General features: G+C 54.3%; 1 protein-coding gene across 1 annotated transcript; it reads left to right on the top strand.

Annotated features, from left to right (window-relative positions):
- Nucleotides 1-244: 244 nt before the first annotated feature.
- Nucleotides 245-15,375, top strand: PLA2G6 (phospholipase A2 group VI; the record flags this gene model as incomplete). The annotated part of the gene is made up of 16 exons (XM_084271964.1): nucleotides 245-453; nucleotides 950-1,165; nucleotides 1,965-2,145; nucleotides 3,645-3,832; nucleotides 4,958-5,054; nucleotides 6,014-6,196; nucleotides 6,395-6,503; nucleotides 7,098-7,247; nucleotides 8,867-8,957; nucleotides 9,687-9,850; nucleotides 10,344-10,494; nucleotides 10,638-10,774; nucleotides 11,155-11,309; nucleotides 12,215-12,382; nucleotides 13,498-13,571; nucleotides 14,070-15,375. 16 exons carry the CDS (start codon nucleotides 245-247, stop codon nucleotides 14,209-14,211), a joined length of 2,415 nt encoding a protein of 804 aa, XP_084128090.1. The 3' UTR covers nucleotides 14,212-15,375.
- Nucleotides 15,376-16,476: the final 1,101 nt, after the last annotated feature.

Below are 16,476 nucleotides of genomic sequence, written 5' to 3' on the forward strand. Positions count from 1 at the left end.
GGCGGCGTGAGGCACTGAGGGGAAGCGGAGGCCCTTCCGGGAAGGGGCCGCAGGTGCTGGACTCTCCTCCCGCGCCGCGCGTCAGCCCGGCGCCTTTCCGTTCCCCTTTCCCGGCGCCTTTCCGTTCCCCTTTCCCGGCGCCGGGTGCCGAGCTGAGGGACGGGCCGGGCCGGCCAGAGCGGAGCCTGTGTCCAGGTGTCTCTGAGGAGGAGGCGGCGGCTCGGCCGCCCGCACTCGCAGGAGGATGCAGTTCTTCGGCCGGCTGGTGCACACCATCAACAGCGTCACGCAGATCTTCACGAACCCGTACCGGGTGAAGGAAGTGCCGGCTGCCGAGTACGCCGCGCACACCTGTCTGAGGAAGGAAGGCAGGGTGGCCCTGTACAAGAACGGCCCGGCTCGTTCGTGGGATTGCCTGCTGGTGAACCCCCAGAACCCCAGCGTCGCTTTCAGGTAAGTGACAGGCCTTCAGCAGCCGCGGCTGGAAAGTGGAGCTGAAGACCGGGAATCTCTCCTCTGGGGACTGCGGTGCTTCGCGGCTGCGGACACGGGGTGGTTCATCTGCGTTCAATCAGCAGATGTGCTCTTGGGGAGGGGGAGGTCCTTGTGTGTGGGGGGATCCTCTTAAGTTACCATTGCATCGCTGCAAAAACAGCCAGCTGGGAAACAGGGATTTGGGGCAGAACATCCACAGGAGCCTCTGCTCCTACCCATTGCTGCTTTATCATCTGGAGCACAGGATACGGCAGCCTAAATGTTAACGTTCCTTGGGAAGGGAAAATGCCCTCTGCTAGTGAAGCAGGTTCCCATCTTCTCTTGGAACAAGTGTGAGGAGGAATAGGGAAGTCCCCAGTGCTAGTGTCTGGAGAAGAGCTGTTTCTCTCTCAGATATGTGGGCCAGAGGCTGTTTCTTTGAGCAGGACCAACACTGTCTTTGCCTTTCCTTCAGGCTCTTCCAACTTGACAATGAAGCAGATGCCCTGGTGCGTTTTGAGCAGTACGCTGGGCAGCTGCGCCCCTTCTACGAGAGCTCACTCCAGCCTCTGTCGCTGGAGGACCTCCAGCAGCTCAGCGACTGCTTCCGCAACCACCCCACCTGGTCCTCAGCGCACGTTGCGGTGGAAATCGGCCGTCGTGAGAACTTCCGGCACAACCACATTCTGAGGCAAGGGGTTGGGAGGGGTCTCCAGTTGATCTGGTGCTGGGAATGAGCTTGGGGGGTCAGGCTAGGCCAAATTTGGGTATCCTGGCTTGTTGGGCCACAGCAACGGCCAGCTGCTTGAGGGACCTCGACACCTGTGGCAAGGTTGAGTTTGAAAATGCTGGCCTTGGTGTGTCTTGGGACTGACAGATGTGGTAGCAGAGGGGGTCCACTGGCCACTGTGTAAGCATATGGGTGGGCTTTCAGCCTGCCGCTGGGCACGTTAAAGCCTGGAGCGCTGGTGGTTGAGCTAAAGGCTTGAACTGTTGCTAGAGGCGCTCTTAAAAACTTTGTGGAGCTGCTTTTCATAAGGGGTTGTAGCTGACTTAGCCGTGAGAGAGGAGGTGTGGTAGGACCCTCTTTCTGGAAACAGTTTTTTGCCACCAGCTCTTACCCTCTTTCCATAGGGAGGATTGTTTAGGATAGCAGTGTCTAGGGAGGAGTTAAGGGACCAGGGGAGTAAGTGCCGGGTTGCAGACTGTAACCGGTCTCCTGCCTTCATTTGGGCAGGGGGAGCTGCTCCCAGATTGAGGGAGGAAGGGGCTGCCTGTCAGGGAGAGGGTCCATGGCAGGGCTGCTTGGTGGCCCTTAGACTTCTTCCCTGGCAGGAGGCCAGGCTTCCATGAACCGACCTCCTGGTTCACACCAGCTGGGTCTGTTGCAGAAGCGGAAGGTAGCTTTGGATGGTAGTGGCTCCCAGGGCAGCTGCACATCCTTGTCTTCACGGCCCTTCCTTGGCCTCACGATGACTCATCTCTTGCAGATGCGTGAACAGCACGGACAGTGAGGATGGCTGCACCCCCTTGCACCTGGCGTGCCGCAAGGGAGACATGGAGTGCCTGCTGGAGCTGCTGGATTGCCACGCGCGCGTGGACGTCACTGACAGGAACGGGGAGACCGTTTTCCACTATGCTGTGCGAGGGAACAGCCCCCAGATCATTGAGGTGGGAATGAGCTGAAAGCTGGGGGGGGGTGGGACTAGAATGAGTCCTCTATGGGAAATAACTGCATATAGGGGAGGAGAAAGTCAGTTCCCTCTGCTGCAATGTGGAGTTATCCTTAAGATTGACTTCCGCCTTTCTTTCCCCATCACTGGTGCTGTTTCCCGTAAGCAGGCTCCACATTCCAGCCTGTGGTGGAGCAAGGCAATAGCAAGTATCCTCAGAAAGTGCCCTTCTTGCTCTCTGCATCAGGCCTTCATCCCATCGTTCCTCAGAGCCTCGGCTGTCCCTTCTCCAGCTCCTCCCCGCAGGGTATTTGGCTCTGGGCAGACTGTTGCCATGGGGGTGTGTGTTGCCCACAGACTGAAGGACAGTTTGGAGCCGCCCTGGGCTCTCCTAAGCGGCAGCAACAGTTTGAACCGGGCGGCCTTGCACAGGGGAGGGCGATTGTAGCCTCGAGGCAGAGACACTCTGCAGCCGGCGGTGTCCTCGATTGCTGAGTGCTGGGCAGAGTGACAGGGTTCATAAAGGTGTGCGTGGCCTTCCACCGTGGTGGTTCTCAGGTCTGCCTGCTCCCCAGCACCCAGTGCGAGCACAAGACCAGCTCTTTCGTGTGGCTGCACGCCCCGCTTTTGCCCAATACCTGTTGTGACAGCATTCCCTCTGCCTGCCAGGCTGTGCTGGAGTTTCTTAATGTCTGATGGGGGAGAGGTGACTCTCAGGGCTTGCCACGCTGTGAAGCAAGGCAGATAGGACCTTTGTATTAAAAATATGTCCTCTTCCTTTATTTCTCTGATGGCAGCAACTTGGCTTGTTGTTACAGAACTATTCCCGGGTCTGATACATCTCCTGTTTGTTTCTTTTTTTCCTCTGGGTTTCTTGCTAAACCAGAGAATAGAAATCCTAAATTCCCACTTCCCTTGTGTGCACCAGGGCTTGCAGGGTTTCCCCAGCACAGCGGTGGGATATTTGTGTGAAACAAACTGGTCAGCGGGTAACAGGCCTAAAATTTACGGGGAGAATAAGAAAGTTCCTTTAAATGTGTATATTTCAAACAGAATCCTGTTTGTATGTGAAAGCAGTGTTGGAGTTGCTGGGGAGGTTGAGCTCCAGCCTGCTGACCAGCCATGGTAACTGGTGGGTCTGCAGCAGGAGGGGACGGTACTGTTTTCAGTTCGTGCTCTCGTTCCATTGGGCTGAGCGTGGCTGAGGCAGTGGGAGTCGGCTGGGCTGTGTTGTTCAAGGTGGTGCGAGCTCTTTTTTGGCTGAGGGGTGTCTTGGAAGCACCAGGTCGAAAGAAGAGGATAGAGAGAGCAGCAATAAACCCTTTGGAGAGAGAAAACAAGGAGTGCTTCTGTAGCTACTGTGTTGGAAGCAGAGGTGGGGAGGACGGGCAGTAGCATTGTGAGGAATCTGGTGCTCCAGAGTCTGTCCTTGGAGCTCAGGAAGAGAGACGGTGCTCTTCCCTGTCTGTTTGTTTATCTGTTGTCTCCTTTTCCCAGGTCCTGGGCAGAACTCCAACTACTGGCTTGGACCATGTGAGCCATGAAGGGCTGACAGCTCTGCATCTTGCGTGTCAGCTGGGCAAAGAGGACATGGTCCGGTCTCTGCTGAAATGCCGTGCCAGCTGCAGCGTCGTGGGGACGCTGGGCTACCCCATCCACACAGCACTCAAGTTCTCTCAGAAGGGGTAAGTAACTGCTTGAGCTGCTAGAACAGGGCACTGCTGTGTCACTGAGTTGGCAAAAGATTGGGTAAGTGCTGGTGTGGAAAAGAAATACTTTCAAAGGAAAAAAATAGTCATTTTCCCCCAAATTTATCTCTCTGTATTATTTAGTATCAGACATCAAGAGAAAGACACAGTTTGATTTTTTTTTTAAACAAAATGTGAAATACTTTTTCTCAGGAGGAGCTGCGAGAAGACTATTTCCTGATGCTTAAAGAGTATTAATTGCTGTACCTCTGTCTTTGCTGTGGTGCTAATAAGGTCTCATTTCAAAGTGTAGTTATTCCCATCTGCTGTGAGCTGAAAGCACTCCTGACCCGTAAAAACATGCTCTGGATCTGAACCAGAAGAGACACGGTGCTTATGCCCAGTTTTGTTTTCCCTGGAGAAGTTTGATTCTCTTTCTGTGTGCTTTGTAATACTTCATTTTCCTGGCATGAGCTCTATGATTAGGGCTCCTGGGTTAATGCTAGCTGCTGCTAGCTGATTTTTCAGCATTCTGAAAAGTGCTTTTCAACATTCGGAACACGTTCACAAGCCAAAAGTGCACTTGGGTCCAGTGGGGCGCGGTCTCTTGTATGTGTTTTATCTGGTGCTGTCTCAGAGTGGAGAGCAGACGCTTGTTTCCAGAGTTACACCCCCACACTATGTAGGCACTAGTCTGTTCCCAACAGGTGTGGGTTTGCCTCCATAGAGAAGCACACGGATTCTTAATTTTGGCAAGTATTTCATTATTTCCATTTTATCCCCACATTTCCACAGAGAGAGAGGGAGAAGAGAAGAATTTCTCTTGGGATTTTGAGTTTCCAGAAATGCCACATTTGTGTATTCTGGAAGAACCTAAGTGTTGCTCTGTAACTTGGAATTGGGAAGGGATTCTCCTGCTGCTTGTATGCTTCCTGGTACACCCTTCCCGTCTAAAAAGAGCAAAACAAAACTGCAGCTGAGGAAGTTGCAGGTGCTGCAGAGAGCCTGCTGCTGCTGAGGGGTTTCCTGAAAGGCCCGGAGTGGGAGGCAGATGCTAATGTGAGTGGAGGTCTTGAGTCAAGACAGCAGCCACCCATCTCTTTGTCTCCTTTTCTCTGCCAGGTGTGCACAGGCCATCCTCGAGGCAGATGCCAGCCAGGTTCGCTCCAAGGACCCGCGCTATGAAGCCACTCCATTGCACTGGGCAAAGAAGGCAGAGGTAAACAAGACCAGTCCATGGCAAGGACCTGTCCTGCCACCTAGCACCCAGTTACTCCTCCTGCTGCTGACCTCTGCCTTTCCCGAGTGCATGTGCAGAGCCCTGGGAGTGCCGAAGCCCAGCCAGCAGCCCGGTGTTTGATTCTCTTTGCCCTCTGCTGATCAGGGCTGTTTTGCCATGGGGGGACAGAGCAGTAGAGCCTTGCAGTGCTCTACTGCCGGGCTCATCCCTAGTGTGTCATGCTTGGCTGTGAACCTGCCAGCTTGTCCCTTTCCCCTTTTTGTTGGGGAGATTGGAGCAGCGTCACCGCTACCTCTGGGGGGAGCTCTCCTCTCATGACTGACAGTTTCACGGAAGGAAGCAGATTGATGCCTTGAAAGCTCTAGGGGGAGTGTGAGGTAGGCAGAGGGGGGTGGTATGTGCGTTACGGCCTATCTTCTGCCAGGGATGGGCAGATCAGTGGTGTGATAGGCTGTGCCAGAGGACCGGCACGCTGCTCAATGCTGCTCCTTGCGAGCAGAGGTTGTTCCTATGGCAGGACTTTTCTCTTGTGCAGTATCACAACCCCCTCAGAAATGTCCTCTGAAGTTTCAGAGCAGACCTAAATCTGCTTGGCTTATAAAGAGAAGATCAAAATGCAAACTTTCTCCCTCCAGCCAGCAAGGATTCTGGCCTGAGCAGGAACTGCTTTTCCTCCATTTCTCTCAGCCAGTTGCTACACTTGCTTGTAAGTCCCAGAAGGTCCAGCAAGATTGTGAAACCACCACGTAGTTCTCTGGTAAAAGACAGAGAAACCCCATCTCCAGTGCTTGGAACAATGTGGCTGGCATCAGCCAGCCAGCTGTGTCCAGGCTAAGGGTCCTGCCTCTTCCCCTGCTTTGCCTGCCATGAGAACTGGGTTGTTTGAGCACCCGGGCACTTGTCCTCAAGGTCTCTTGTCTCTTCGTGACCCGGCACAGATGACACGGCTCCTGCTTGAGTACGGCTCCGAGGTGAATGTGCCCAGCCGCACAGCTGACATGGCTCTGCACATCGCGGTGAAGAGGGGGCGCTTGGACTGCGCCATGGTGCTGCTGACACACGGCGCCCACACCAACGCCCGGGGTCAGGATGGCAACACGCCGCTGCACCTGGCCATGAAGGTGAGTTGTCTGCAGAGGCTGCTGGGAAGGAGAGAGGATTTTCTTGAAGGATTGAGGCAAGGGCAGGCTCCTTTGAACTTCTCTCTCTTGTCTTTCATGGGGTGATCTCTTGCGGGTGCTTTGGCTAATGAGGAGGGAGATCATGAGAGATCATGTCACCAAGAGGAGCATGGCTCTTGACTGAGCTTTCTCCCCTAGCATGACCACCTGGATATGATCAAGGCGATTGTCGTGTTTGGAGGAGATGTCGAGATCCCAAATGATTTCGGGGAGACACCGGGGCTGTTGGCAGCCAGGAGCAGCAAAGGTGAGGGAGCATGTCAGCAGCTTTACAGGGTGAACCTGGCATCCTGTCTCCCTGTGGTGGCCAAAACAGTGTCCTGTGAAGAGGTGAAAGCACACCGAGCACGGGTGATGCTTCTCTGCCATGCTTTCCCAGCTTCTAGTTGCTCTTAGAGCAGGCATTTCCTGAGCTAGTGGCATAGGCTTTGTATTAATAGCCCTTGATGAATTTCTCCTTTGTGAGACAGAGATGCAAGAGGACATGTTTGCACACACTCTCCTCCTTTCAAGCCACCATGCCTGGTGCTGCAGGCTCGCGGTGGGATGACATGGTGCTGCTGAACCACCCAGGCATAAGCAGACACGGGCAGTTCTTCAGTGGTGAAAAGCACATGGTGTACACGTGTGAAGCTGCACAGTGTTTGGGTGCCCTTGCTGTGCACAAGTCCTGCTGCCTGGTGTCAGGGGAAAGATACCTGGGACATGCTTTCCCCTCCCCCAGGTCATCCCCCAGTTTTTGTGAGGGTTGGGGCTACTGTGGATTCAGCAGAGCCCGTCCCCCTGGGTGTGTGTGCGCTGATTCTCTTTCTGATCTGTGACCTCCCCTTCGTCACCTAAGGTGCGAACCGGAAAGTGCTCTTAGACCTGCTGCAAACTGTAGGGACCGAACGCTGCCACCCACCCAACCCCGACTCCCCAAGCCTGGCACCATCTGCCACCTCCTTCCTGGAAGGCCAAACTTCCTCACGGAGCAGCCTCAACAGCTTAGGTAAAGCCTTCCCAGGCCCTCCCTCACGCTCCTCCTCTCTTGCTTCACAGCACTGTCTCAGATCTCTTCTTCAGATGGGCCGTGCTCTGGGGACTGTCCCTGGCTCTCAGTTCCTGCTGGCTCTGTCCTCGCTCAGCTGGTGCAGGATCCCATCTCCTTTCTGGTTTTCCTGTGTGTGTGCTCTAAACTTTGATTTTATCCACCCAACGCAGCACAGCTCGGTGGGGAGGGATGGGAAGGCTGATTCCCTCACCCCTCTGGAAGAGGCACGGGGCTTAGTTGCCTGCATGCACTTTATCCTCTGGTCATGTACAGAAGGGGAGGCACTTTCTGCTCTGCTTTGAGGATCTCCTGGTGTCATGCTGGGAACAAGGAAATTGGAAGCATTGCTTGTTCAGATCCTGGAGGCCAGCAGCTGGGACAGGGGAGGGATGAAGCCAAAGAATAAGCAACGCTGGTCACAGGGTTTTGGAAGAACCTCCCTTAAGACATGATTGTATCGTAGCTTGTGCTCTTTATTGCCCAGACATTGTGAATAAGCCTGTGGGTACAGTCTAAGGGCTGGGCTTTCCTCCTCTGGAGAGCTTTGGAACTTGGGCAGCAACAGCATGAGGGGTTATGGAGAGGGCAGTGGGTGAGCTGGCTGGGAGGAAGGCTCTGACCCTTGTGAGAGGGAACATGCAGGCAGATCGCAGCCACTTCCCCTCGCTGGTGGTTTTCTTTGCAAAGACCATCCCATGGGACTAGAGGAACCTCTCCCACACCAGACCCTGGGGTATGTCTGTGTCACCGTAAGTCTCACTGCCTGGTGACACCAGGACTTTCTGCTCACCATGGCCTCCCCCCAGTTTCAGCTCTGATGCAGTAACAGAGCAAGGCTTTTTTGTTGCTGTTGTGGACTCTGGCCCTTGAAGAAACTTATTCCTTGTCATCCACAGGCATCTTGTGGTCTGGGTGCTGGTGGAGTATTTAACTTCTCTCCCCATGTTCTTTCTTCTTTTGGTTTCACAGGCTGGCTTCTCACCTAGGCTGGATTGGTGCTCCGCACCCAGGGTGGCCTGGGTGTACATCAGCTGAGGGGTAATGACAAGCCACCTTGTCCCCACAACTCTCCTGCCTAGGTTACCTCACAGGAGTAGATTTAGGTTTTATCTTACAGCTTGCAGTAAACTGCATAGTGGGCACACTGCTAGGCTCTGCCTTCTGTCTCGCTTACTGTCCTCATCATCTGCTTCTACAAATCCTTTGTCTGCCAGCATGTCTCCAGCTGCCTGCTCTAAAGGACGAGGTTTCTCCTCCTTGGTGGAGTTTTATCTGAGAGGGGAACCTGGTGGCTGTGGGTGAGATGGTTGGTGTCTCCTGCAGTGAGCTTTGTCAGCTGGGGAGTTGGTTGTTCTCTGTGTGATTATGGTGGAAATCATTTGCTGCAGGGGTGGGAGGTTTGGGTACCCTGGCCAGACCTGTCGGGGGTGGAGAGAAAGGAGGAAGAGTCACTGAAGGTTTGCTAATTTATTAAAAATGATTTGGTTGACTGCTGTCTCCGAGGCATGTATCAGAGGGTTCAGGTAGCAATGTGGTTTCTAATTCTTTTTCCCTTTTACATGTTCACGGCCTTCTAGGGTACAAGGACCTTCTGTATGTTTCTACGGCACTCGGACAGTTGTTGAAGGCACCAGATGTTGTGGACTCACCCTGTGTGGGTAGAAAAAAGTAAGTGGGGAATAGCTTCTGTCTAGGCTTCCATGCAACTGGAAGATGGAATCTGTGTGTGAATTCTGCCTGCACCCTCAGAGATGACATTATTTACTCTCCATTGATGTTGCCGTTTTTGCCAGAACCTTTTGACAAATCTGTTCCCATAAACGTCCCCCTCCTGTTCCTGCCTGCAGCCCCGGGGCTGCACTGCACCCCGAACTAGCAGGTGAAACTCCTGCTGTGTCCCTCCCTTCTGCTGCTGGGCACAAACCTGCTGGCTTTGGGACTTCCCCATCTCCGCACGCTGCCCTGACGCTCACCCAGCTCCTTTGCCAGGCTGTGCACTGCCCTGGCAGTGCCTGCACCTCGCCTTGCTTGGAGCAGAGGGAGGGCGGCACCGCGGTGCTGCCAGCGGGAGCTCCGGGCTGTCCGCTGGCGGTTCACCGCGCAGCCGGTGTTACCGCCTACGCGGGAACGTGGGCGCGGTCTCGGCCGTGGAGCTCAGAGATGGATGGGTGTAAGAACAAGTGGTGCTGCACCAGCTCTGACAGGTGTCTCTGGCCGTGTCTGATCTGATGTGCACCTGAGGAAACGCCGCTGGGTGTGTTTGTTGGCTGATTACACTGTCCGCAGCGGTGGTCTTGTTACTGGCCTAGTTTCCCATCCCCAGGGCCACGGTGCCACACGGCACGCTGCAATTTGTAAGCTGTCCCCCAGCTCCCAGTCACCTGTGTCTGTCTCCAGTCACGACCGCCTCCTGTGCCTGGATGGAGGAGGGATCCGGGGTCTGGTGCTCATCCAGCTCCTCCTGGCTATCGAAAAGGCTGCGGGCCGCCCTGTTCGTGAGATTTTTGACTGGATCGCGGGGACCAGCACTGGGGGCATCTTGGCCTTGGCTATTGTACATGGTGAGGACAGTGCAAATAACAGGCCTCTGTGGGGTCAAGTGCTGCGCTGTGGGGAGCAGATGTGGGGTGGGGGCTGGCTCTCTGGGGCTCTGCTGAAGGAGGGGAGGGAATATTTGCTAATGAAGAAAGCCTAGGCCTGGCTTTGCGCTTGCTTCTTGCATGAGCTGGCCTTGAGCAGCATTCTGGGTTTTGGGAGGCACGTGGTGGCAGAATGCAGGGTTCTCTTCTCCCTGCTCACTCCATGTGGGGTTTTACTGCAGGGTGATGGGCGCTTCCTGGTAGTGGGAGTCTGTGCTCTGAGCTTGCCCTTCCTCTTTAATCCTTCTCAGTAGTGCTGCTGAGGTCCGAGCAGTTGACTGGCATCCTGGGAAGGGGATGGGATTGGGAGTGACCCCTCCCATCTCCCTCTGGTCCTGGAAGGCCCCAGCTCTGATGTGCTGTTTGTTCTGCTTTCCCTTTCTGCCACCTGCTGCTCCTGCTGTTGCCTCTCCAGGGAAGTCCATGGACTACATGCGCTGCCTGTACTTCCGCATGAAGGACATGGTGTTCCGGGGGTCTCGGCCCTATGAGTCGGAACCCCTGGATGAGTTCTTGAAGAAGGAATTTGGGGAAAACACCAAAATGACAGATGTTCAAAGACCCAAGTAAGTCCTGCCTGGTGCTGTGCTCGTTGATGCTCAGCCTCACCTTAGAGCAGACCTGGAGAGCCATGATGTACTGGCTATTGTAGCCCTAAGCACAGGGTTTTTTCTGTTTACTCTTCACTGTGTCACATCCTCTCCCCCAGGGTTATGGTGACAGGGACGTTGTGCGACCGGCAGCCAGCTGAGCTCCACCTTTTCCGGAATTACCCTATACCAGAGACCAAAACCTCCACTGAATACAAGACAAGTGCATCTTTCAAACCGCTCACACAGCCAGAAGGTAAATGCTGGCATGCAGCCGCCCAGCTGGTTGGAGGGGAGGGGGCCATCCCTCAGAGACAGACTTCCTGTTCTTCCTCCTCTTGCTCTGAAAATTGGGGCGTCCCAATAACGGTTCCTCCCTGTTCTCAACTTGTAGCTTGGTCCTATTGATGGTTCCCTTTTCTCCCCTCTCCTCCCTTGGCTTCTCTTGTGCCAGGAGCAGGAGGTGGGTGGCAAGGGGTCTGATAGAGGAGTCCTGCATACAGCCAGTACCTTTCCCTGGGCTCTCCAGAGTCTCCTGGGACCGCAAGCCCTCCTGCGCTGTGTTGGTGAAGATGGGGGTGCCTCTTGCACACAGGACAGTTGCTGCAGATACTGTATGTGTTCTTCTCCCTCCAGACCAACTTGTATGGCGTGCTGCCCGCAGCAGCGGGGCGGCTCCCACCTATTTCCGCCCGATAGGCCGCTTTTTGGATGGTGGGCTGCTAGCCAACAACCCCACCCTTGATGCCATGGCAGAAATCCACGAGTACAACAAGACGCTGACCAAGAAGGTGAAATCCTGGCCCTGACTGGTCACTGGGGCTTTACTGGCTCTATTGAGCCTCCCTTGAAGGGGAAGAGGGTTTGGGTAAACAAATCAGAAGGGAGTGTGGGGAGGGGGCTGCATGTTGGGAATGGTTGGGAATGGTGGCTCTTCTGACAAGGGTATGAGATGGGCAGGCAGCCCCATCAGCCTGTCCTTGCTACTTTGAGCAAGAGTGATTGAGTTGATGGCAGCGTGTGGCCCTTGGCATGGCTCTTCAGGGCCTTTTTCACAGAATCACAAGGTTGGAAAAGACTTTTGAAGATCATAAAGTCCAACCATTCCCATCCTAAGCTAAAACATATCCCTAAGTACCTCATCAACCCTTTTTTTGAGCGCATCCAGGAAAGGTGACTCAACCACATCCCTGGGCAGCCTGTTCCAGGCCCTGACAACTCTTTCAGTAAAACTTTTTTTCTAATCTAAATCTGCCCTGGCACAGCTTCTTGCCATTTCTGCCCAAAAATAATGGTAGAAGGCAATGGTAGGGCACTCTGCCAGGCAGAAGGGTGAAAGCGGCCTGTGGTGTGGAAAGTTCCTCAGATAACTACTGGCAGCTACTGTTCCCTGTAGTAGGAAAGGGGAGGTGTGTTTCCAAAAGGACTGATAGGAGTGGGACCATTTCACAGCCGTTTGGTCCTAGGACTGGACTCATGATTCCATGGGTTTGGGTGCAGCCAAGGGTGTGTAAGGGACCAAACAGGGCAACTGTTGGAGTCAGGAGGATTGTTCCTGGCAGGGGGGAGGATGGGGGAAGGAAAAGGCTACTTAGCCTTTAGCCTTGGCTTTCAGAGCTTTCCCCAAGACTGCTGAGAGATCCAGGCTCTGCTGTAAGCATTGGTCCTCACAAACAAATGTTCTGTTTGTCCACAGGGTCGGAGGCAGGAAGTAAGAAAACTGGGGTTGGTGGTTTCCCTGGGGACAGGGAAGCCTCCACAGGTCCCAGTGAGCTCTGTGGATGTTTTCCGCCCCTCCAACCCTTGGGAGCTGGCAAAGACTGTCTTTGGGGCCAGGGAGCTTGGCAAGATGGTGGTGGATTGTGTGAGTACTGGGAGAAGGGGGTGGGGGAAGAGCCGTGGAGCTGGGAGGGAGCCAGGGAGGGAGCAAAGGTTTCCAGTCTTTAGCTTCTTCCTTTTGAAGGAAAATTGTATTTCTGTGTAACTGCTCCAACCATGTAGTCCATGTAGTGGGCAACCTGAGATCTGGAGGAGCACAGCCTGCTCCTGGTCAGGTGTTCAAGTGCCAAGGGAGGCGCAGTTCCTGCTGCTGTAAGGAATTATGGTGTGAGAGAGCTGAGGGCTGTTATGCTGGTCAGGAACATTCACAGATGTGAGTCCATGAAACTCAGTATCTTTCTAGGCAACATTTATTACTATCTGAGCAACCTGGACCAAACAAATCACATCTCAGAAGACAGCAGTTCATTTTTCTTTGGAAAAGCTTCGTTATCCCCACTGGGGAAATGAGGAAATGCCAGAGAAGTAGGAGTAGCACTAACAAAAGCAGTAGTTCAGAGCTGTGGTTAGGAGTGTGCAATAGGCAGATGCTCTTGGATGCTTCAGAAAGCAGCTCGTTAAATGTACGTGAAAACGCTCCAGATGAATGAAAGCCAGAAAGATCAGAAAGGTTTTGACTATAATCTTAATTCTGACACTTTATCTCCTCTTAGCTTCCTAAAGCCAGAAAATCCCTGGAGAGGTCCTTTTGCTTTGTTTTATTTCAGTGCTCACAGGGCAGCTGTCCCAGGATAGCCCAGAAGACCTGCAGTAAGCACAGGCTCTGCTAGTACTGGGCTTGGACAGAAACAGAGAGATGAAATCCTCAGGAGGCTGTGATTCAGATCTTCCTGGGGTTTCTTTACGGGACTCCACTTGGTGCTGTGATGGATGGAGGATCTGTAGGGTGCAATTCCTTGTATCCCAGTGATCCAGCAGTACTGTTCTTACATTTAAAAAAAACCCCCAACCAACCACACAACCCAGAGACCCAAACAGAAAGCCAACCCCGCTCTTGATGGTGAGCCTTGCAATCCAGGATGCAGTGGCTCCTGGTTTTCCCTCTGCAGCGTCTGCAAGTTGGACTTTGTTCCCGGGGAGCCTTGTGGGCAGGGGGAGCGCGTGTGGCAGGCTCTGACTGCGTGCCTGTTCCTCCTGCAGTGCACTGACGCAGATGGCCCAGCTGTGGATCGCGCCAGGGCCTGGTGCGAGATGACGGATGTCCCGTATTTCCGGTAGGAGCTTCCTTGCCGCTCTCTGCACAGACTATTTTTAGCCCTCTCACTCCAGACCTGGCTGTGGCATGCGTCATCCCAAATCGTGTCCCCTCCAGCGGCATGCCTGCCCAGACCTGTCCCCCCTGCCCCTTCCTCTCATGCAGCAGTGACATGGCAGAGCTGATGTCGGCTGATGCACCGAGCACACCTTGTCTGGGGTGGTTAGCGGGGGCTCGGGGGATGCTCGAGGTCCTTGGGGGTGCGGATCCTGCCCTGTGCCACCACACACAGCGTGCTCTCAGCCTTGGGTGGTGTGGTGCTGAACTGAGTCTCAGCCTTGAGTGTGGCTGTGGTTGAAGGAGAGGGAAGGTCTCTGCTCCACACGCCTGGTAGATGAAGGGAGGTGAATGCCCAGGATGGTGGGAGCCACTTGGCACGAGTCTTGTGCTCAGCGCGCTCGCTGCCTTGGCGCGCTCGTGCATGCGCCCAGCTGGTGATGCCTCTTGTTGTACGTAGGCTCAGCCCGCAGCTGCACACGGAGGTGATGTTGGATGAGGTGAACGACACCGTGCTGGTGAACGCGCTCTGGGACACTCAGCTCTACATCTACCAGCAGCGGGAGCAGTTTGAGCAGCTGGTGCAGCATCTCTGCCGATGACTGACGCGGAGGTTCCTGTGCAGCACCCTGGTGACAAGGAGCAGTGGGCGCTGAAGCGGCTGGATCTGCCCTTCAACCAAGTTGTTGAGGTGGGGGAGGGGCAACTACTACTACTAACAAGGAATTAATGTTATTTAATAGACAACGGTCCACATACACATGTATTCCAGGGCACTGCCAGGTACTCCCAGGCAGCCGTGACGTGCTGACAGATACCTCTGTACTGCAGCCCAATCTCTGGGGCTGCACTCGGTTTTGCTGCCCTCCTACCTGCCCATACAGCCCTTCCCAAAATGCAGCCCCCCACCTACCTGTCCTGAGCTGTACAGCCCTTCCCAGAACCAAGCCCCCCACCAACCTCTCCTGAGCTGTAGCAGCTGGAGTCCGTCTCCTGTCCGCGCACTGACAAAGCACCATGCACCTTCCTGCATCACAGAATGGGCCGAGGCCAGGGAAAGCTTCAGGGAAAGTCTCAAGGATGACATGGCCTGCTGGGGCTGAGCTGTTTCAGAGGCTGTGGTGTGGGGAAAAGGGATTATTCTTCCTTCAGCACACACAGTTTGAAGAGGAGCAGAAATGCTGCAACTTTCCAGGGTAGATACGGTGCAGAACGTTGTGACTGGCCTTGGAGGAAAAGGGAACCTTTGCTGAGCCAATTGTTTTCTGTAGCACCTTCCCCTTTCTCCTCCAAGACAGGCTGGCAACGCAGGTACTGACTGTGCTCGGGGTGGGAGCAGAGCCCCCCTCCTTTTGTGCCCCCTGATTTGCCAAGCTACTCTTGGCACAAGGACTGAGACATAGGAGCCTGTCTTTAATTGTGGCAAACTCCAGCCGTGGCTTGGTAGAGAGATCATTTCTCTTAGTTCTTAACATGGAATTGGAGTGCTCTGAGATAAGTTCCCACCAAAGAAGCTGACCCTCTGACAATTTGGATTTGCTTTATTGGTTTATTTTTTTGCTGTTGGAAGTTCCACTGTGAATGCTGCTCAGTGTTTCTGCAGTAATTTTTGTGTGTATTTATGAATCTATTTGGAGAAGTTTTGAGGAATAACCTGAAAAACTGAATTCTTTATCACTTGCTTTTGACTGGATGGCCTGCTGTTGTGAACAGTGCTGCTACACAAAACTAACATGACCGAAATAAAGAGAGGTTTGGATTCGGCAGCCTATCGTGGCCTTGTCTCTCGCCATCCTGCAAGGCTCCAGAGGGCTTCTGAGCTTGCAGCCCCCGAGTTTGTTACATGTAAACGGGGATAGGGGGTGACACCTTTTGTTTGGGCTGAAGAGGTGAATGGGCTGTCCCTGCAGCCATCCCTGGGAGCACATGGGGGGTGGGAGAGGCCCGCTGGCCACAGCACTGCACACAGGGCTGGTCAGCTGCAGCCACCACAGATGCTTTGTGCTCGCTCCCATGTGAGAATCCTCTTGGAGCTGGTTTGGCCTAAAAAGGGGAATGCTAAAACCTCTTGGGACATGAGATGGGCTTTGGCTTTGGTGTCCTCAGGTGGTACCCAGACAAAGTAACTGCTGCCGGCCTGCTGGAGCTGGTGCCACTGGTACTCAGGGGACACTGCTGGCAGGAGCCTGGGTGCTCCATCACAAACAGGGCTGAAAAGGGATTATCCACCTTCTGCTCTTCCCTTTCACAAACGAGGGTGTGCAATTAAGGGTTGGAGTTTTCTTAACATGGAGTAAAGGCTTTACTGCATAACGGTGGGGCTTTCCTTCCCATGGGAAAGCACAAGGCTGTGCCTTGGGATGGAGAGAACATGCACTTCTCTGCCCCTGCCTCCCACTCTACCCCTCCATAACCCTGCCCCACGTGCAGGGACTTTCTAGTGATGCTGTGCTCGGGCCACGCGTGCAGGCAGGGAGAAGAGGAGGGTTTGGGCACAAGCTGTGGAGTCCCATTGCAGGGGGGATGCTAAAATCCAGGGGGCTGAGGCCTGGGGTGGGGTAGTAGTGGCAGCGAAGAGGTGAAACCCTTTTTGAGCTTGCTTGACACGTTTGGGGTTTTTTTCCCCCCTCTGCCCTTTGCTGCCACGATCAGAACCTGACAGGGATCTCCTGACACGGGGGAGCCTGTGTGGAGAGGCCTGAAGATGCTCTGCCAGCGCAGCGAGGCCGAGCCAGCGAGCTGTAAGGCGGTTGCTCTGGCAGGTGGCTGGCTCCGCAGGTGTCCGAGCAGGCAGAGCTGGGTACCGAGCCGCAATCAATAATTCAAGGAGGCAGTCACATGCCCTTGCTGGCTGTTGCAGGATTCCT

Source organism: Gallinula chloropus, assembly GCF_964237585.1.
Source record: "Gallinula chloropus genome assembly, chromosome: 1".
NCBI lineage: Eukaryota > Metazoa > Chordata > Aves > Gruiformes > Rallidae > Gallinula > Gallinula chloropus.